At 32.9% G+C, this 23,123-nt stretch overlaps 1 protein-coding gene across 10 annotated transcripts in view; it reads right to left on the bottom strand.

Annotated features, from left to right (window-relative positions):
* Positions 1–23,123, bottom strand: part of Nbeal1 (neurobeachin like 1) — a 188,116-nt gene that overhangs the window by 7,588 nt on the left and 157,405 nt on the right. For 7 of the 10 annotated variants that reach the window (XM_058578199.1, XM_046462951.2, XM_046462952.2 and 4 more), the window contains 11 exons: positions 21,379–21,496; positions 20,328–20,425; positions 17,710–17,826; positions 13,635–13,724; positions 11,670–11,779; positions 9,878–10,050; positions 8,462–8,556; positions 6,469–6,585; positions 5,645–5,806; positions 4,861–5,009; positions 1,820–2,955 (listed from right to left, as the gene is read on the bottom strand). In XM_058578199.1, the coding sequence (XP_058434182.1) occupies positions 2,679–2,955; positions 4,861–5,009; positions 5,645–5,806; positions 6,469–6,585; positions 8,462–8,556; positions 9,878–10,050; positions 11,670–11,779; positions 13,635–13,724; positions 17,710–17,826; positions 20,328–20,425; positions 21,379–21,496 (1,506 nt within the window). In that variant the 3' untranslated portion in view covers positions 1,820–2,678. Of the gene's footprint in view, positions 1–1,819; positions 2,956–4,860; positions 5,010–5,644; positions 5,807–6,468; positions 6,586–8,461; positions 8,557–9,877; positions 10,051–11,669; positions 11,780–13,634; positions 13,725–17,709; positions 17,827–20,327; positions 20,426–21,378; positions 21,497–23,123 lie in introns of those variants that run through there. The other 3 variants (XM_046462953.2, XM_046462954.2, XM_046462957.2) reach the window with 1 other exon arrangement.

Raw genomic sequence — 23,123 nt, 5'->3', positions numbered from 1 at the left:
CTTGTAATTGTCATTTAGGTGGAATGGTCTAATGCCAAATATAAATTTAAAAAGAAAATATTCCAATTATATCAAAATTACCACATTCTTTTAACCAAAATATGTATCACTTCATTAAAAAAAGCTTCTTACACTATAATCTAGCCATGGAGGTATACATGTTTGAGGATTTTCTTTTTGGTATTTGTACTATTAATGCTACTCATAAGGACAAAAATAAACCATATTTGTTTGTTTCAGAAGAGCATGTATAGGGGATTGAACTCAGGAGCACTCGACCACTGAGCCACATCCCTAGCTCAATTTTTTTATTTTATTTAGAGACAGAGTCTCACTGAGTTGCTTAGTGCCTTGCCATACTGAGGCTGGCTTTGAATTCAAGATCCTCCTTCAGCCTCCAGAGCCACTAGGATTATAGGTAGGCACCACTGCACTTTAGCTAAAACCATGTTTTGATGAAAATACTTTAAAAATATTTGATATTAGAATTTAAAAAATAAAATTTAACAATAGTATGATTAAAGGTAGTTTAGAAAGCAAGAATAGTAAAATGTCTCTGAAGGTAAGAATCACATTTTGTTCACCATTAATCGTGCACCACCTACCACCTTCCTTAATATACACCAAATATTAATTAAATCAGTGTGTAAAAGTATTTGAAAAGCACTTACATATCTACAAAGCAAAAATCCCATATGATTTGCTGTAATCACTTTTCTATGTACAATATTTTAATTTTTTTTTGTGATACTAGGAACTGAACCCAGGATATCACACATGCTAGACAAGCGCTCCACTGCTGAGCTATTATACCCAGCTCTTTTCATTTTATTTTAAGAGTAGATCTCACAAAGTTGCCTAGGAAGGCATTGAACTTGTGATTCTCTTGATTTAACCTTCCAGGTAGATGGGATTACAGGTGTGCATCACCTTGCACAACCTATAGTCTACTTTTTAGATTGGTGATTCCTCTACCACCTTTTCTTAATAGTAAGTTTTCTCAGTTACATTTATTAGAGTGATAAAAGATAAGCTTAATACAAAGATACTAGTGGTTGGGCTGGGATTGTGAGGCTCAGCGGCAGAGTGCATGCCTCACACATGTGAGGTACTGGGTTCGATCCTCAGCACCACATGAAAATGAATAAACAAAATAAATATTTAAAAAAAAGCTACTAGTGGCTTTGGATGTTTGTTTTGCATTTTCACTTCAGATATATTTTCTGAAACAGTATTTTCATTACTCTAGTACTACTTTACCATCTGATTTATAAATATAAATTTCACACTGACAGAATAATAAAAATGATATATAATTTAAAATACATTAATTAAGATTTTAATGTTTAAATAAAAATAAATCTAGAAACAGAAATGACTTTATAACTATTGATCTAGCTCATATTCTACAGTCATATTCATATAATAAATTATATTTTAATTATGAAAGATTCTAAATATTCAATTTATTATAATAGATCCATAATTCAGTCACTACATCTAAAGATATAAAACAGAAAATACTTTTATTGATGATCTATACAGCATTCAGATTCTATATATTGTAGACTATATCAATCTTACTAATAAATATCAAACTTATTTTGGTAATAGTAGAAAACATTAATTTAGTCCTACAAAATATACCTGCTTAGGTGTTTTTTCCAATCAATTTTTAAAATAACATGTATGTATATAACAGTCGTTTCACTAAAAAAAAATTTAGTAAGATCAGAAACTAACAAACTTTTACCTAAGTTGGGGAAAGCATGCAAATTTAAAAGGCACTTGGGTAATACAAAGTGAAACACTCGAAGAGTAAAGTTTCAGCAGAATTTTTATATAATCATAACATTAGCAAAGGAGAGGTGGGTCTGATTTGGGAAATTCATTAATCAAGAAACTCAGTGTTTAATGAAGATGTGCTCAAAATGGTTTAAATATAAGTGAAGTACTGAGATACAGAGCTGCTCACATTGTTTGGGGGATTATCACATCTGAAACTAAATGTTGCCATCATTTTAATAGCACTTTTAAGAGTATCCTGGACAAAGAGCATAAGATCTAAAGAAATTTTAAAACATTTATAAAGCAAAATATTCTTTTGCTCTAAAATAGATTATAACCACTGATAATGTAATATTAATTTCTTAAAATAATCCCTATAGATGCTATATAATTAGATTTCTCAGAAAAGACCAATAATGACACCCTCCCCCCAATTTATAATGATTAACTATGTAATAAATTTCTTGGAAAACCACAAAATTACTTTGAGTAAGTCACTAAGTTTTCCTAGAAACAATGATTTATGATATTTAAATATTTAGTAATTGATAAACCATCATCAAGGAAATTGACAGTTATTATAGGAAACTCACTGAAAGTAAACACATTAATATGGGGATATTCAAAGTTCTAAACAAACAAATGATGATTTTACAAAAGGACATATAGTCATGTTGGGTATTTGTCAAAATTAAATTAAACAGTTTTACTGTTTGATTTGAAAAGGCTTTAATGAACTAAAAATTCATGTAGTGGTCCTCTATCTAGATTTGAAATAAAAAAGACTTTCTTATTCCAGTAAAGTGATAGACAAACACTGCCAAATGTGTATTTTTCAATTATATTACAATATAAACACCACTCTTGAATAACAACTTTATCCTCTGTTTTCATTTACTGCCCTTTGAAAAATCAAATTTGTTTTTGAGCTTGTTTATCCATAATGGAGACTTCTGAGTCAGCTGGAATGAAGGAGAACCAAAGGAATCCCCAATAGTACGGGAAATGAAATCCATGACACTAGGTTTTACCTCGGCTGGCTTGCCAACACCCACTACAATCAATTTGCCATCTTCTAAACCTACAAGAATATGGCTGTCTTCTTTGGTTACACAAACACAATGGATAGGCAATCGCATGGCTAATGGAGTGATGCTGAGATTCAAACTAGAAGAGAAATAAAAAACATAGACATTATTACATGCATATATAAAGGATTCACAGAATCTTATACCTAGAAGATAACTTAATGATCACCTAGTTCCACCTTGTCATTGTACTTAGATTCATGTTTTTCTTCGATCATCTATAATCAAACAATTATTAATAAAACATCCATGAACCTGATATACAAAAATTATTTTCCTTATTCTCTAGAGAACCTATTCTTTTTCCTTAATTTCCAATCCATTCTATTATTACAAATCCTTTTTCTGATTTATTACTCATTTGATGGAAATATCGTATCTGTTCTCTTACCAGCGGTTTGCAGGTGGGATCAGAGGAAAAGTAAGAGACAAAACAAATTAAACAAACAAAAAACCAGGTAGGATTCTATGTGGATATAAACTACATTCTTGTCTTTAGTGTCCTTCCTAAGACAGGTGGAAATAAAGCTCTTGTACCCATCATTATTCTCTGAGCCTCAGATTATCAGTGGGCATTTGTTCTACCCGTCTTAACCTTATTGCTGAAATATAGCATTCTACGTACATACTGTGCTCACTGCCGTCCTATGCCTTTGTGCTTTCTTTTCTTATATCTCACCTACCCTCACCTCCAGAAGATGGCCCTCCATCTCCATCTCAGTTCCTACTAATCCTTCATGGAGACTTCTGACTACTGAGATCTACAGCAATCTTCACTGTCTTTAAAACTCCTCCTACACATTTAACTACCACAATATAATTTAGTTTTTAAATTATTCTTATAATTTCACAAATATTTATATTTCTCTAACTGGTCTTAAACCCTTTAAGATCAGTTATTACGAATAAATATCACAGTACTGGGCACATAAGCCTCTTTCACTAAATGTTTTTTACTTTGTGTACTAATAAGTGGAAGTTATGTAAGAATGCCAAAAAAAGCTCCAAAAGTGCACATGAGTGTATGTGCTTTTGAGGTCCATAAAATTGATCAATTTGCTTTGTCTGATAATCCATTATGATAAATGCCTGTGTTTGCTTAATACAAAATGATGAATTCTAGGATATATAGACCATATTCTAGAAAAAAATGCTAAAAGATTCTGTGATTTTTTAAATTGTAGATTCTGTTAATAGCACTCTAAAACTGCGGCTATAAAAATTCTTGGAAAGATATAATTGGAATGGATTTTATTTATTTTTTATTATGGTGAGGCAAACTAAAAGTGTTTTTAAGGTTAATCTATTTGTGCATGGGGATTCTTCTGTTGATATACCTTTACTTTATTCATTTACTTGTAAGTGGTGCTGACAATTTAACTCAGTGCCTCACACATGCTAGGCAAGCACTACACCACTGAGCCACAATCCTAGCCCCTCTTCTGTTATTTAATGCAGTGAAGGAGAGGGATGTTTGAGCAGTGAATATGTGCTAAAATTTAGTATTCTTCAGTTACCCTGCTACTCTGGAAAATCTTTCTTATAAATTACTTCCTGGTCCAGAGTATTCTATCTTATTACATCCACATCAGATTCACTTCTATCCCTCTCTCCCCAAATCCCCTATCTTTGTGTTTTCCTTATTCTTACTAATCCAGGAATCCTTTATCGTCCTCAATTTGTTCCATAGCTAGGAAATTTATAAAAATTTACATTTATTATTAATAAATGTTAAACCAAAAGATTAGGAATTTTAGATTCCTGGTTTCCATTTATGTTGGAAGTACCATTACCTTTTATTTATTTATTTAAAATATTTTTTAGTTATTGATGGACCTTATTATTTTTATTAATTTATTTATATGCAGTGCTGAGAACTGAACCCAATGCCTCACAGACATGAGGCAAGCACTCTATCACTGAGCCAAAACCCCAGGCCCATTACCTTTTATTAAGTGACAGTTCAATGATTTTTATTACTTACCTGTGGAGATCTCTTATAGACAGGAATCCCTGTAAGCTGCCTGTGATGATGTGTTCTCCAATTATACATATATCTGATATTTGTTCCTTTAGGACTTCAGACCCTAGATACTTGCCATTTATAGAAAACAAGTGTAATGCATTCTTATCCTACAAAGAATTGATGAGGAAAATTTAACAGTCTTGAATAAAAGTTCAGTTTTTATATTGTCACCTAAAACTATAACAAAATGATTACAATTTGGTTGTATTTAAAGAGAAAGTATATAGACAATCTTACAGTGATTTCAAATCAAACTGCCAAGTAAATAAACATTAAACAAGAAATCTGATCCCTAAAAAAGAATTAAAATCTCTTTCCAGTCCAAAAATACTCAATATTCATAAAACAAAAAGATTTCCTTAATATTTAAAAAGCTTTATCACTGAAGAGAAATAAACAAATAAAATTAAGGGTTTACTTATTTATACCCTGCTTTGTGTGAAAATAATTTCAGTTGACTATCATTTCATGTAAAATTATGAACTCCCACATAATCAGAATTTATTTTTAGAAATCATGTATTATACAAACCAATAGAAATTCCTAAAATAAAATACAAATGTAAGGCCAAGATTATAGTGGAGGTCTATCTAATAGTAAGGAATAAAAAACTCAATGATGAAAGGAAAAACAGACTCTTTAAAACACGGAATTCATTCCTTCCTCCAACTCCCTCATACATGTTGGGAGGAAAAGACATACTATCTGTAGTCTACATCTACTACTTGAAAGTGTTACATACCTTGAGGATGGTCGGTTCTTCACTGCTAGAGTAGATTACAATATATCCTTCCCAAGATATAGCCAAGTTGGGAATGGTCAGGAATAGAGAACTCTCACATGGTGGTCGTAAAGTCCTCATGTACTGACCTTTCTGAATGGTATGTATAATCACGGTGCCATCCTACAAATAAGAAATATTACAAAAGGAAAAACAGAAGGGAAATCAACAATCACAAAAAAAGAAAGTGGACTGGGGTTGTGGATCAGTGGTAGAGCGCTTGTCCAGCATGTATGAGGCACTGGGTTTGATTCTCAGCACTGCATATAAATAAATAAAATCTATTGACAACTAAAAAAGTAGATAAATAAATAAAATTGTTTCTAAAAAACAAGATAGTAAAGTGGTTGGAAAACAAACATGGAAAGGGAACTAGAAAATGATCATTCTACCAAGAACATATATATCTTAGGAAAATTCCAATTTTGGATTTCAAGTAGTATTTTATCCCATAGAATACCCTCTTCCATTAATTAGTAAGACAAATAAAATCCCCAATAGAAGGGTTGGGGTTGTGGCTCAGTGGTAGAGTGCCTGCCTGGCATGTGTGAGGCACTGGGTTTGATCCTCAGCATCATATAAAAATAAAATAAAGGTATTGTGTCTATCTACAACCAAATGGACACAATACCTTTATTTTATTTATAATACACACCCACACCCATATATACATACATACATATATATACATACATACATATATATACATATATATATATATATATATATATATATAAAACATTTGTAGAAAAAGTAATTAGTATTTCTTTCAAGTGAACTCTTACCCTTGATCCTGACACTGCCATGTCTAGTTCAGTGCTGATGCCAACACTCAATACCTCATCAGTGTGTCCATAAAGAATGTGAAAAGGTTTAGATGCTAAGCCCACAGGCGCGCCTCCCTAACATTAAAACAGAAAAGCAAAGGTGAAAAGAGTTTTCTTATTACTTTTTTTTAATAAAAAAGTTTATTCTGCATTTAAACTTTCTAATAATAAAATAATAATGTAAGTTATCATAACCACCGAGTCAAATCATAGTAGTACTCATTATGTTTCTCCTTGAATTTCTAAATTATTCTCAATGTTAAAGTCAAAAACTTAATCTGAATGGTTTCAATGTTGACCATCTTGGATTAATTTTTCCAGGTATATTACTTGCCTTTTTAATCTATAGAATTATTTTTCATTAACTCCAAATAAACTTTTTGTTTTATATCTCTTCTCTTTCCCATTTACTGAAGGTCTCTACATCAGGGACTTCAATTATCTTTATGCTGATTTATTAAAGATATCCAGACATACCATTCTTTCTCTACTGCTATAATCATTTTATTTTTACGTTTGTACTCACTTTGATTACCTTAAATTTTGCTTTCATGCCATTGATTTGGTTTGAAAAACACATCAAATCTGTTTCTTCCTGTTTCTGCTTTGTGTTTGTTTATTTACGTAATAGCATTGGTTTTATTCTCAGTTTGATTCTTCTGTAACCTTCATTTTCATTTTACTATATTATGTTATGTTTGAGCTTCTATTTCAATGAACTGTTATTATGCTTTACTAATATAATTTTATTGCAAGGAATCCTCTGTCTCTAAGCTGTTTTCTTCCAGAAGAAAAAATATTCCTTCTTCATGTCTTCACCATACTTTACTTGTATATTACTTTTTGTACTATGGAACATTTAAATAGTTGAGACAAGTTACTTATTTTTTTTGGCCAGGTAGCAGGGGGTACCAGGGATTGAACTCAGGGACATTCGGCCACTGAGCCACATCCCCAGCCCTATTTTGTATTTTATTTGGAGACAGGGTCTCACTGAATTGCTTAGCACCTCACCATTCCTGAGGCTGGCTTTGAACTCACAATCCTCTTGTCTCAGCCTCCTGAGCCGCTAGGATTACAGGCGTGCGCCACTGCACCCAGCTAGTTTTATTGTGATTATTCTAGGCAATTCTATTCACACCCTCTATTCAATTCTGCATAATGTGCACTAACTTCTCTGGATACTCTATTACCTCAGACACATTGTCTTCTTAACCTTTGAGTGTTTATCTATGTGTATAGGGTATTTTAATTGTTACAAATCAAGTAGTTACGAAAAAACAGATACTCCCCAAATTCATTTAAAAAAGGTTCTATATCCCAATAAAGACAGAACAAAAACTGATAAACATAACAAAGACAGAATAAAAACTGATACATTTCACTTAAGAGTAGATAAAGAATTAAAGTATTAGCAAATAAAATATGGCAGTAAAATGTAATAGCAATATACCACAAATTACATAGGTTTATTATAGGAATTCAAGAATGGTTTAAACCTATTAGAGAAAGGTAGAAAACCAAGAAAACTTGAGAGAGAGAGAGAGAGAGAGAGAGAGAGACAGACAGACAGACACTCTTCCTGAATACTATTGAGAATATAAAAGGTTCATGAAGATTATAAATCTATAATTTCCAGAGATTCCAATAGAAAGGGCAGTAAAAGTATTATGCTATCTAGACAATAATAATAATCACTATTTTCCTAGGAAAGGTTAACAAGGAGAAACTTTTGGAAAGTATAGGGGATTAGGCAATGAATAAAAAAATTTAAACCTAGAAAAAAAAAACACAATGATCGGTACAGGACAAAATCCAGGTAAAAGAATGCAAAGGAGTTCAAAAAGTCATCTACTGCAAGAGAAAAGTTCATTATCCTATTAGAACATCTTGTTAGTTTTCTCAAAGTGAATCTCTAATCTAATCGAAGAATATTTAAATGTGTGACTACCTGTTGTATTATTTGCCATATCATACAAGTGGTATCTCTGGAACCAGAAATCAAATGTATTCCACAGTAATCTGTAGCTAAGCAAGTCACAATATCTGTAAGAAAAGGTATATAACAAAATGAAATCTTTGTTTTGCTGAAAGAGAACTTTAAGAGCAATTTTAGTTAATGCTCAAACTATTGCTAAAGCTGTTATTCTATAAGAGGAAGGAATGTAGAAATGGCATTAAAAACTACTGGCAACATGTTACGCATGAAAGAAGCAATATCAAAAATCACGGAGAGCTTTCTTTGACATTATCCTTTTTTATTTCTTTTTGTTAGTGTGAGGTATAGATGTTGGGTATGTGCAAAGTCTATTAGAATCTGAGGAGGAGGTCAGATAGCTTCAAATGAACCCCAGTTAATTTTTGTTATACTTTTCTCCCCTCTCATCTCAATCATTTTCTCCTTCAATTGGGCATTAAAATCCTACAGAATATGTATCCTTAAAAACAAAACACAAAAAACAGGACATATTATCATGCTGTAAATTCACAAATATATATAAAAAAAATTCCTGAACCATAAACAGTTGAGCTATCTATGTGATATGGGAAGAATCACTAGTACAAAATTAGCAGCAGATTCCATTTTCCCTCCCTAATAGCTTTATTTAAAAAAAAATAAATAAACCTGCTCAGTGTTTTCATTATTATATCAAAGACACATCAGGTTAAACTATATTCAACAATTTCATCTATTTCATGCTTTATTGTTAATACAGTAATAGGGAAGTTGATATTTTATTTAATGATGACACATTTTGTTATAAATTTGTCTTAAAATCCTTATTTCTATCAGCCAATTAAACTTATTCTAACATCTTTTATACCTGATGAAGGTGTATTTAATTTGTATTATGCTTTAATATTCCTCTAATACATCTGAATTTAATATAAAAAGCATATAATATTTAGAATATTTCACTATCAAAAAGTTCACTCAGCCTCAAAGGTAAAAATTAGGGGATAGGGATACAGTTCAGTGGCAGAATGCATGCCTACCATCATGAGGCCTTGGGTTCAATCCTTCACACACCACCAAAAAGGTAAAATTTGGCAGGCATGATGATGCACACCTGTAATCCCAGCAGCTCAGGAGACTGAGGCAGGAGGATCTTGGGTTCAAAGCCAGCCTCAGCAAAAGCAAGGCACTAAGCAACTCAGAAAGACCCTGTCTCTAAATAAAACACAAAAATAGGGCAAGGGATGTGGCTCAATGGTTGAGTGCCCCTTAGTTCAATTGCCAGTACCCTCTGCCCCCAAAAAGGTAAAAATTTAATGCTTTTTATAGGGAACATGTACTACTTTCAAATAGTTCAAAAAGTTAAAAATTTTATTTTATTTTTTTTTTGAAAAAAAAGTTAATGCTTACCCATATGTCTGATGTTGTGGGAGATAACTTTGCCTTTTGCAAGTGACATCACTTGAATGCTGTTATCCCAGTGTCCAGCACTGAAGAGCAACTTTGCATCATGTGATACTACAAATAGCTTAGAAGTGATCTCCAGCCCGGGAGCAAAAGGACCATTCATACTACGCTGAGTTCTGTAAACACAATTAATTAAACATTACACTTTTTCTTGAAAGATTACTTTTTTGGTATCAACTATTTAAAAATTTCTCTAAAAGAGAAATAAAAAATAAATCCCTGAAGTTCTATTTGAAATGTCTATTAAAAAGTGATAAACGTTTAGAAAACACATTATTCTTACTTTCTTCATAGTCTTCATAACATTAAGATATACATAACAAATAGTCTCAAAGGTTAAGCATAAAGAAGTTGAGACTGGTGAAGGTGTGAAAAAAGTTTAAATCTGGGCTTTTAAGGCCAACTTAATAAAATTGACAATTCTATTAATGGCAGCCTCAAAGTATAAAGACAAGATAGGATATGCCAGGACAAAGAAAATCAGTAATAAATTAAAACCAGGGATCTCCTTCACAAGGTGATATATTTGAGGTAAATGCATAGCTAACAATGCTCATGATGACCTGCTCTTCCATTGCAAGCAAAGCAAGCTTATGGGTATTATCTGCTTCTAAGTAAAATACCTGTGAGTGTAGCAAATTTTTTAGAGTTTGCAGAAAGACACAATTGATTGCAGTGTGTACATAAAAAATGAGGAGCTAATTCTAGTTCAGTTCTACAACTATTATTCCACATTAATTTGCTGAGAATAATCTTTGTACAAAAGACAATATTACTATGTTCTATGTGGAGTAAGAAGGAAAAAAGATATTATCCCCTAATCTCATGGAATTTTATTCTAGTTGAGGAAGACAAGAGAGATACAATGATAACAAGTACGTCATTTTAAATAGTTTTCATATATGATGCAATTGATCCCCAAAACACTGAATATAATTTAGTTAGAAAAAAATACAATTAATATATAGCTGAGACAACCCAGAGTAAGAGAAACATCACATTGAATTAGAATATAACTTTTGGAAATTTAAAAAAATAACTAAGTTAATTCTTACTACTTAAACACATAGAATTTATTCAGAAGTTATAAAATAGAATATAATTAAAATTAAGTACACTATTTGTACTGTAATTTTTGCTTTCATAGCTGCAGTTACAGAAATTCAATCTTGTCTTTAAACCAAGTCAGGATCCTTTCAAGTCAGAATATAACTTCAAAAAAAGGAAGGGAATTTGGGCTGGGGCTGGGGCTCATAGGTAGAGCGCTCGCCTAGCATGTGTGAGGCCCTGAGTTCAATCCTCAGCATCACATAAAGTAAAATAAAGACATTGTGTCCACCTATAACTAAAAAATAAAAGAAAAAAAAAAGGAAGGGAATAGGAGTGGTGTAAAAAAGAAGACAAAAGAGGCTCGGGCTATAGCTCAGCGGCAAAGTGCTCACCTAGCACGTGTGAGGCCCTGGGTTCAATCCTCAGCACCACATAAAAACAAATAAATAAAGATATTGTGTACAACTACAACTAAAAAATAAATATTAACTTAAAAAAAGAAGACAAAATCTGGGTCTCAAGACAGTATTTTCAAAATGAACAGAAGTAAAGTATAACAAACTCCATTGAAATGTATAATTAAACCAATATTTTTTAAAGATTAAAAAAAAAGAGCAGAATCAATTTTTTCCCAGCAATAAGGTACTGACTGTAGCTGTTCTGCCTTAAATGTTCATTTACTTACTTTGGATTTGTCACAGTTTGATCCTTGATGAATGTAAAGTAATTAGAAATGCTTCTATCGTAAGGCAGCCATCCATGAGTTCCAATAACATAATTCATGCTTACTGTTATCTAAAAAAATAAATGAAGATTCAAATGAAAGATTAAAGAAAGCAGCGAAGAACAATCAGATGGCCACTTATCATTTGGGGAATACTGTGGGACTGTGTATTTAACATATGAAACTCATTAAGTCTTCAAATAGTTAAAGTGGACAAAGCTCTACCTTACTGTAAGAAAAGTTGTCAAAATATATATATATATATTTTTTTTTTTTTCTTTTTTTTTTTAATGTGTGGTGCTGGGGATTGAACGTAGGGACTTGTACATGCAAGGCAAGCACTCTATCAACTGAGCTATATCCCCAGGCCCTTATTTTCTTCCTCATAATTTCTCAAAGTTTATTAGCAACTACTGGCAGTCAGGGAAAATTCAAGATTAAGTCTCATCATAAAAATATGATACACACATCATTTAGAACATAAATCAGAAGAATTTATCTACTTCAGCACTATTTATTTTGTGGTACTGGGGACTGAGAACTAGAACTTATAATGAACTGTTAGGACTCCCTGAATTGATACAGTGAATACTTCCTTTTGAAAATGCAAAGCTTTTTACCCCCTTGATTAGAAAAGTAACAAACTACCCCTACCTCTCAATTCACATAACTTTAAAAAAAAGGTATTAAAATTGAAAATCACAAGAATTCATCTTTCTAGAATTTTTTCTAAGCAAACAATATGCATAATTATAAAAATAGGTCTAATTCTAAGTGACAAAATTAGAATAAAACAGACCAAGGTTTTGTCCATGAGCCAAAGTCCCAGATCTCTTACTTGCTAGATCTGTGACTCCGGGCAAGTTACTTCTCTGAGTTTTAATTTCTTATCTGTAGAAGGGAAGTAACAGTAGTGCCTATCACATAGGATTAGGTGAATTAAATGAAAAATTCATGTAAAACATTGACCAAAGTGCCCTGAATATATATGTTAACATATTCTGCATTATTTCTCATTATTATTATTATAGCTTTATAATAAATTTTAACATAAGATGCTATCCTCTTGTTTTCCCTGCATAAAATTTCCTGGTTCTTTTCACATATTTATTCTTTTATTTTTTTGATGCTGGAGATTGAACCCGGGGCCTTGTGCAAATGAGACAAGCATTTTACCAACTGAGCTGTATCTCCAGCCCTTTTTAAATTTTTTTTTTTTTTGTATTTGTAGATGGACAGAATGCCTTTATTTCATTTATTTTTCTTTTTATGTGGTGCTAAGGATTGAAACCAGTGCCTCACATGTGCTAGGCAAGTGCTCTGCCACTGAGCTATAGCCCCAGCCTCACATATTTATTTTTCTAGAAATTTCCATATATTTATTTTTCCAGATTAGAATTACAGTAACTACTTAAAAGCCACATAAACTGAAGACAGAATTCCATCAAATTAGTTTTATAAAAATGTTCTCTATTGTTATCATTATTGTTACTTTTGGTACTAGGGATTGAACCCAAAGCCTTGAGCATGCTAGGCAAATGCTCTATTACTGAGCTGTTACCTCTCAGCCTTTTATAACTTTTGAGACAGAGTCTTATTCATGGTAGCCTTCAACTTGGCAATCCTCCTGCCTCAGTGTTTGGCATAACTGGGATTACAAGCCAGCTCCCATTTCCAGCCCTCTATTATTCTTAAAAGTGGCTTTTTTATATACATAACTTTATTTTAATTGTTTATTTTTTTAAATTTGGTGTTGAGGATCAAATCCATTGCCTCACACATGTTGGACAAGTATTCCTACCCCTGAGCCACAACCCCAGGACACAAATGGCTTTTAAAAAATGTTATTTCCTTTTTTTTTTTTTTTTTTGGTAAGTTAGAATGGATATAGGAACTGTAGTGTGACCAAGGTATAAGTCAACTTACCAGTAACTCAGGACTGCCTTGAGACATGAAAGAACGAGACTGATTTTTGGGGACAATGGCTTTTAATAGTGGAATACCATCACTAATTCCCTGTAAAATAAAAGAGGTTCAGTGGTTGGCTCTGTTCATATTTATTAGGCACAGATTACAAAAAGATTTGTTTCTTTAAAGAAGAATGAACCCTATGATATGGCACTTTACTCTATCAATCATATAATCATTTAATTTAAAATGTAGGAAAGGAATTTATACCAAGTTTGGATGGTATACTTTTTTCTTTCAAATTTTTTTAGTTGTTGACCTTTATTTATTTTATTTATATACATGTGGTGCTGAGAATTGAACCCAGTGCCTCACACATGGCAGGCAAGTACGCTACTACTGAGCCCCAGCCCCAGCCCTGGATGGCATACTTGAAACTTCTGAAACCATCACCTTCTTCTATTCCACTACTCTGCTGTTAAACAGAGATGTAGATTTCAAGGAGCAGCAATCATTTAAAACAACCAGTGATTTATGACCTTTTCTTTTCCCTTGCTATGCTGACATGAATATAAAGTAGAAAATACAGATCATGTAAAAATACATTTGTCAATAAGTCAAATGGGAAAACTGATTATAATTCATAGAAAAAGTCTTTTAGGTTTAACTTCCCCAAAACAGACCTCTTTTGTTAACTGAGGTACTTTTCCTGAAAGCCTCAATGTTACTATTTAAAAATACCATTCTCAGAAAACATCTATTGTTATTTTATTACAATATGAAAGACAACAAGAATTTTAATTTTGTTCCCCAATAGGATAATAGTTCATAAATGATACCTAACATTAGGGTAACAACATTATTTGATACCTACTATGTACCAAGTAAGAAGTGCTGACCTACAGAGGGATCTCTCTTTTCACAGGAATGTAAAGAGAAACATCTCTTTTGATGATGAAAAGAGACTAATAAGTTATTAGTACCCAAGGATATCTTTTCTGTTCTTGGGGAAAAGCTACCATGTGATATGGTGCACACAGAAAAGGATAAATACGTCACTGTCCATTTATATATAAGAATGTATTATTGGGCTGGGGATGTGGCTCAAGTGGTAGTGTGCTCGCCTGGCATGCGTGAGGCCCTGGTTCCATCCTCAGCACCACATACAAACAAAGATGTTGTGTCCGCCGAAAACTAAAAAATAAATATTAAAAATTCTCTCTCTCTAAAAAAAAAAAGAATGTATTATCATATAAAAACCTGTCACAAACATGTCTCCTTATGTGCTTTTTCTCTTTTGATGATGATTAGATATAATGAAAATAGTTCTATCAGCATTATTATTATTTATTTTTTTGGTACTGAGGATTGAACTCAGGGGCACTCGGCCACTGAGCTACATCCTCAACCCTATTTTGTATTTTATTTAGAGACAGGGCCTCACTGAGTTGCCTCGCCATTGCTGAGGCTGGCTTTGAACTCGCAACTCTCTGGTCTCAGTCTCCCAAGTCACTGGGATTACAGGTGTGCACCACAACGCCCAGCCTACCAGCATTATATAACAAATATAATAATGTATATCCATCAGATTATGGTTCAAATAGAGTTTTACAGATTGCTTTACGGGCAGTAAAAAGAACACAACAGGCCTGAGAATGCTATCCTTAGAAAGGCGTATTTGCAAGGCTGACCCTTGGCTGCCTTCTGGGACTTGACAGGCAAACGGTTCCTTACACTGTCATAAAACTTTTCCTTCGGTGATAAGGGTGGTTCTTTATACCTACACTGTGCTTAGTAGGGTTTATGCTAAACACCTGCTTTTCTTCTGGAACTTGGAATGTTAGTATGTGCTAGGTATGTAACTAGCCTCCAATAATAGTCTTGGACACCGAGTCTCCAGTGAACTGCCCTAATATGTAAGAAGATGTTTTCACATTTCATTACTGGAATAATTAAGCATATCCTGTGTGACTCCACTGGGAGATGACTCTTGGATGCTTGTGCGGGATTTCCCCTGGATTCCCCCCATTTGTATTTTGTCTTTGCTTATGTTGCTTTGTATCCTTTCACTGAAATAAATCTTAGCACAACTGATACATGTTGACTCCTGTGAGTTCTTGCAAATCCCAATCTGGAAGACAACCAACACATCCCAGGAACTAGTCATCACTTCTCAGCACCATTTCTATATTGTTCTGAGTTCTAGGGAACTAACTTAAGATACTTTTGGAAAACTACCAGCACTGAAAAGTTGAAATAACTGTCTATGTGAATCTAGGTAAAGAGTGAAAGATTATTTTCCAAGTACTCTCACAAAGATGTGAAAGCAAATCTATACTAAAATATAATGGTGCTTACTACAACATAGTTCATTTGGGTAAAACTCATCAAGCTATAAACTATTATAAATCTCATTTTACATTAAATTATCAAAAACCTCTTTACATTTTCTCATGGTAATGAACCTAAGAAACATTCTACAGTGATGCTATATATGCAGGATTTTACAAACTACAGCCTGTAGGACAAATCTAGTACACCACCTGTTATGTGGGCGGTGAGTAAGCTAAGAAAGCTTTTTATGTTTTTAGATGGTTACATTTTGAGTGGGTTATATATGTACCCTTTATTTTACCTCATGGCTTAGAAAGCCCAATATACTCTCCGATCCGTAAAAAAAAAAAGTTTGCCAACCTCTGCTGTAGTCTGAGATTGCTTGTTCTATGTATATCTCCAAACTATTTTTATTAACTTAGTAACTTTTTTTAAAAAGTTGTACATGGGCACAATACCTTTATTTTATTTATTTATGTGGTGCTAAGGATGGAACCCAGTGCCTCATGCATGCTAGAAAACGCTCTACCACTGGAACCACAGCCCTAGCCCTAACTTAGTAAATTTTAATCTTCATTTTTCTTTCACTTTTTTTTTTAGTTGTAGATGGACACAATATCTGTATTTTTATTTGTTTATTTTTATGTGGTACTGGGGATCGAACCCAGGGTCTCAAACATGCAAGGCAAGCGCTCTACCACTGAGCTACAACCCCAGCCCTTCATTTTTCTTTTTGCCAAGAGCTAATATTATCTGTCATAAACAAATTCATAAGTATAAATGTATTTCATTATTACTTTCTAGACTATCTTAAATATTTCAAATGTATAAACATTTGAATTTTTAAATTTTAAGGTACTCTTTTTTAAAATTTTTTTTTAGTTGCTGATAAACTGTTATTTTATTTATTTATTCATATATGGTTCTGAGAATCAAACCCAGCGCCTCACATGTCCTAGGCAAGGGCTCTACCACTGAGTCACAACCCCAGCCCTTGAAGGTACTTTTTCAATTATAGCATTAACTATTGCTGTTTTGCTTGCCTATTCCTTCTTTTTCTTTATTATTTTTTTTAGTTGTCAATGGATTTTTATTTATTTATATACAGTGCTGAGAATCAAACCCTGTGCCTTACTCATGACAGGCAAGTGCTCTACCACTGAGCCATGACCCCAGCCTGTTGCCTATTCTTTCTTATACTATCAATAACAATTTATATTGGGCCACATTTTATTGATAAGCAGACACTATATAAGCTCTCTACATGTCATCTCGATTGTCACAAAAGTTTGTTTCTGTTTGATTTTGGTACTGGGGATTGAACCCAGGGGCACCTTACCACTAAGGTATATCCCAAGTCCTTTTTATTTTTTATTTTGAGACAGGGTCTTGCTAAATTGCTGAGGATGACCTTGAACTTGTGACCCTCCTGTCTCAGTCTCCCAAGTTGCTGGAATTACAGGTGGGCACCACTGTGTCTGGCCCACAATAAAGTATTTTAAACACAATTATTTGTCCTTCCTTGTCAGGAAAATGTGAAGTAGAAGAAAGAAAGTCAAAACAAATAGTTGAGACAAGCATTCAGCACAAACAAAAGCTTTCAATAAAAACGTTTTAAAAATCCAAGAATAGATTATTACAGTAATACTATTTAATATTAAATATTATAATATTCTGCTCCATTAAAGAATGAAATAAACTTTGAGGTATACAGAATTCACAAAGAAAATTGTTTGATATTACCAAGCTTGTATATTACCTCTATAAAAAATGACTTGAGTTCAGGGAGGTGTTGAAATAGGTTTAGGGTTGAAGCATCTGTTTTGGTCTGCTTCTGTATTGCTTCCTCTGCTGATAATCTAGGAGGATGTGGCTCCTTCAAAATAATTTTAAGAAAAAATTCCATAATTACATTAAAACATCTCTCACTGTATTCCTTCACACACAATGGGCTCTATTAGTTGTTGTTGGACACAATACCTCCATTTTATTTATATGTGGTGCTGAGGATTGAACCCAGGGCCTCACAAATGCTAGGTGAGCACTTTACCACTGAGCCACAACCGATCATCCTTAATGACATCTTTATTGAATCTCTAGGTCAGAATTATTTTCTTTTATTATTTTCCTTGACAAATTATTTATTTAGTACTCATTTATTTTTATTTTGAATTACATATGCTTATTTATGGTCTGTCTTCTCTACCTATACTATGGGTATCTTAGAATCAGACATAAGTTGTATTCAATTTCGGATTTTTCAATACCTACAACAAAATCTTAAACATGACAAATGCTTAATAAATGTTTGGCAAAATCAAATGTACTATTTAAGATCTATAATGGGGTGAATTTTTAGTTCCTGAAATAATATCAAAATGTAAACACTATCAAAATCAAATTATAAACATTGCTGCATAACTACCAAATAAATTATTATTATTCTCTTAACTTCCGTGTCAGAGATACAGGACAGAATCACATATTAATAAGCAGAAAACAACAAAATAAAGGCACAGTTAAATGAAGAACAGAATTTTAACTAAATGGGATTCTTTCATCTCTATCTCAAAATATTAGATTAAAGGCAATAGGTGAGTTAGCTACAAGTATTAAAATATGTAGCTCTTTTTAAAAAAATTATTTATTTGTTTTAATTTGTTCTATATGACGGCAGAAAGCAATTCAATTCATATTACACATACAGAGCACAATTTTTCAGTCTCTGGTTGTACACAAAGTAGAGTCACACAATATGTAGCTCTTAATAATATTATTTAGTTTTCTAAAACCACAGCTGATGCCCTAACCAAGGCTCAATTTTTTATTTTTTTATTTTTTATTTTTTTGGTTTTAGTGCTGAGGATTGAGCCTGGGGCCTTGCTTGCATGTGCTAAACAACACACTCTTCCACTGAGCTACAACCCCCACTCTTTTATTCTGAGAAAGGGTTTCAGTATATTGTCCAGACTGGCCTTGAACTTGAGATCCTCCAGCCTCACCCTCCAGAGTAGCTAGGATTATAGATGCACATGCAACTGGTCCCTAAATCATTTTTTTATGACAATAAAAGGTAGCAGTACTCTTATAAAATAAAAAGTAAAGGTGGTGCAAAAATATTATAAGATCCATTTCAGAGTCCTAAGAATAGTTCTGTTTTATTCCTTTACTTTTGCCTTCTGACTGTACCAGAAGGTAAGGGATGAAACACTGACTTCATATGATTATTCTGTAAAAACCAATGTTGGAGGCCCAACTGTCATTAAAGAACAGTAACAAATATCAAGTTAGTCTGAAAATTGAGTTGACAGAAGTAAAACTATAGACTTGAGCTTTAGATGCCCTGTTGCTATATTAGCTGTGGAGATTTCAATTCAACAAATATTTACTTTATACATATTATATGCACAAAATATATAAAGATTATTAAGAGATGGCTGCTGACTTTAACATATTTATAATTTAGTGAGGAATAGAGATAAATCGCTAAGGCAGAGAGTGTCATAATTAACTTTTAAGAAAGGCCTATAAAAACATCAAAAAGAGATATAGTTTAACAAGGGGCTTACAGCTACTAATTGAGAGAAAACATGGCATGGTACAAAGACTTTGGAGTTAGTCATGCATATAAATCTTACCCTAGTCACTTTTTAGTTGTGTAAATGTAGAAAAAGTATTTAATAAGTATTTTTATAAAGTATTTAAAAGTATTCAATAAGTAAGGTATTGTGGTTAGGTATTACTTTCTGTTAGGCTTGGTTTTATCATTTAAAAGTATGAGGATAATTGGATAGTCACTGTGAGGGTTTAGGAAAGTATCTAACACAGTGATTGAATAAGAAAGCATCTACTTAATAATATGAAGTGATTGGCTTTCTGGGTAAATATATATATAAAAAAATAAATCCTTCCTGTCACTTATAAGCACTTGGCTATTGAAATGGATTTTCATCCCTTTGCCTCACCCCCGGTGCCAAGAATAGAACCCAAGTAATATGGTCAGCAAGTGTTCTCCTAAGTGGATTTTGTGTGTGTGTGTGTGTGTGTGTGTGTGTTGTGGGAAGTGGGGATGACAAGATTTCGTTACATTGTCCTGGCTAGTCTTGAACTCAAGATTCTCCCACCTCAGCCTCCAAAGTAGCTGGGACTATAGGCATCCATCATAATACCTGTCTTCATAAATGAATTTTAAATGCAATATTTTATTATTTCAAAATAGGAATAATCAATTAAATGTAATGTTATTTTTTCCAAATTCTGGACAATAACTCTGACATAATGTTTTAAATTATTAAAATTCTTAAAAATAATGGTAATACTATTCCTTAGAAATTCATTTCTAGATATCTTTAGTTGACAATAGCTTATATAATTTACCTTTAACAATTGGCAAGGTGTTTGCCCAAAGTTGTTAATCATTCCTTCTAAGGCTTTTCTTTCTTTTTCGTCTGTTAAGGCGTCCAGATCCACAGCTCCTAAAACCAGAAGTATACTTATAAGCTCACTATAGTGTGAAAACAAAACAGCATGCCACATCACAAACATCAGAAACGAAATTAGCATATGTGTGTGTGCACGTGTGTAATTTTTAAAAAATTTTTTACACTACTGGGGACTGTCCCTGGGTGATCAAACACAGAGACACTACAACTGAGCTAATCCCTACCCCTGTGTATTTTTTATTTTAAGACAAGGTTTCACTAAGTTTGTCCAGGCTGGACTTGAATTTATGATACTCCTGCCTCAGCCTCCCAAGTGGCTGGGAATACAAATGTGCATCACTATGTCAGGTGATTTTTCAGTCTTTTAAAGCAATCAGAAAACATTATTGTTATTATTTTTGTTCTAGTTATACATGTCAGTAGAATGCAGAAAACATTCTTGATCCTGAGCTAAATAATGTCATTTGAAGAGTTTGATATTGATAATTCTAAAGCTTTCTTTCAAAGTTTACTAGCAATTTAATATGTAATATTTAATGTAGAACTAACTAGGACATACATGTCAGATATCAAAAACTCTTTAGACAGCTAGGCATGGTGGTGCACACCTGTAATTCCAGCAACTCAGGAGGTAGAACTGCCAGCCTCAAGCACCTAGTGAGTCTCAAAGTAAAGAATAAAAAGGACTGGGGATGTAGCTCAGTGGTAAGGCACCCCTAAGTTCAATTAACAGTACCTAACTGAACCAAACCCAAAACTCTCTTTTAACACCAATAATGACATTTATAATTAGATTTGCCTATATATATACTTAGTTACTATCCTCCTACCCCAAAAAGCAGCATCTTCATTTTTCAATCAAAAAGCTGTTTTGCTAAGGAGGTCTTTCCTATATTAAGCAGGTTCAAAATGCCACAGGTGACCATATATTGAACAATAATTTCTATCACAATAATGCAGCAGAAAAAGTATATATAAGTTTATACCTTCATAACTACAGTAATAAAAAACATTGAGTGCCTCCACTGCAGCTGGTCCCCTCTGTTTATAACCAAAAATGAGATCTATCCATTCATGAAGATGAGCTGAAACATACTCCGATTCCTAGAAAAAGAACAAGTTTAATAATTAAGATATCTTCCAACTATAATATAATTTGTATTCTTTAAAAGAGCAAATGAGGGGCTGGGGTTGTAGCTCAGTGGTAGAGTGCTTGCCTAGTAAGCATGAGGCACTTGGTTCGATCCTCAGCACCACATAAAAATAAATAAATAAAGGTACTATTTTCATCTACAACTAAAGAAATATATATATATGGGTTTTTTTGTGTGTGTGGTGCTGAGGATTGAACCCAGGGCCTTATGCATGCTAGACAAGCACTCTAACAACTGAGCTATACCCCCACCCCTAAAGAAATATTTTTTTTTTAAAGAGCAAATGAAACATTTCTACTCATAAATCTTTTCATTTGTACATAAAATTCTCTCAAAATAATGTTAAACATTTATTCAGTATCTACTATGTATATTGACTATTCATATGTACTATAAAGTAGATGATTTTTTTTTATCTTGATATGTGTATATTCTAACTACTAGGGGAAGAAAATAACATAAATAAGCCCAAATATCTAAAGGAATTAATGAGAGCTATGAAATGCATCTTTGTGTTAAAGTTTCCATTGAAATAGTTTTTAGAACTTTTCAATTCAAGAATAAAGAAAAAAATCAATTCAAGGAAACAACAAAACCACCTTGGGGTTGAAAAAGTGGCTGCAAATCACTTCCCACCTGAATCCACACACCAAGAGGTAAACCAAGTTGGGTAGCAGACAGAGACTTTATGGAGATTATTAGTGATGAGACAGCGAGGACATTGTTACTAGAGACAGGAGAAAAGGGGATTCCTATATTAGATACATCAGATATAGAAACGGATCTGTCTGTGGGTATTTTCCAGATTTGAAAATAAAACAATTTCATCCTGAGAACTCAAGAGAGCAAATATTCTCAAAATGAGAAATAGTCTGAGACAATGATCAAATCAGATCATTACCATTAAACTATAGCATCGGGTAAAAGTTTTCAGGGATTTGACTGTAAAACAATCTTTTTTTTTTTTTTTTTTTTTAAAGTGAGACAGATAACATGAATACATATGAGAGTATTTTTTTTTTTTTGAGAGAGAGAGAGAATTTTAATATTTATTTTTTAGTTTTCGGCGGACACAACATCTTTGTATGTGGTGCTGAGGATCGAACCCGGATCGCACGCATGCCAGGAGAGCACGCTACCGCTTGAGCCACATCCCCAGCCCCTGTAAAACAATCTTAAGACCTCAGAAAGATTCAAGGTTGTATCTCTTAGACCATTCAACTAGAAATTTTAAGAGTCTAAGAATCTTAACAGATTTTTCTGCAGTAGTTGCCCATTTGGCCCAAAGTAGAAAAGGGACCAATCTGTAAAGTACTGCAGAATAGCTTTTGTCCAATAGAGTTAAGAAACTCATAAAGTTTTAAAGGGATTATACTAGTTAACACTAAAAGAGAGAAAATTTGTTCAAAAAAGAAGAGATTGAAAAAAGAAAAAAAAGAGAGACCTTGGCTTTCAACTTCAAAGAATTTGACAAAGATACTCATGTAAACAGACTAGCAGGTGTGAGGCATGTGGTCCTTAGCACCTCATAAAAATAAATAAATAAAATGTCCATCTACAACTAAAATTATATTTTA

The sequence above is a fragment of the Marmota monax genome, unplaced genomic scaffold, assembly GCF_021218885.2.
Source record: "Marmota monax isolate L192 unplaced genomic scaffold, Marmota_monax_Labrador192_F-V1.1 WCK01_AAM20220418_F8-fsc00095, whole genome shotgun sequence".
Taxonomy (NCBI): domain Eukaryota; kingdom Metazoa; phylum Chordata; class Mammalia; order Rodentia; family Sciuridae; genus Marmota; species Marmota monax.
Note: the sequence above shows the minus strand (reverse complement) of the source record. Positions and strands in the feature narration are given on the sequence as shown.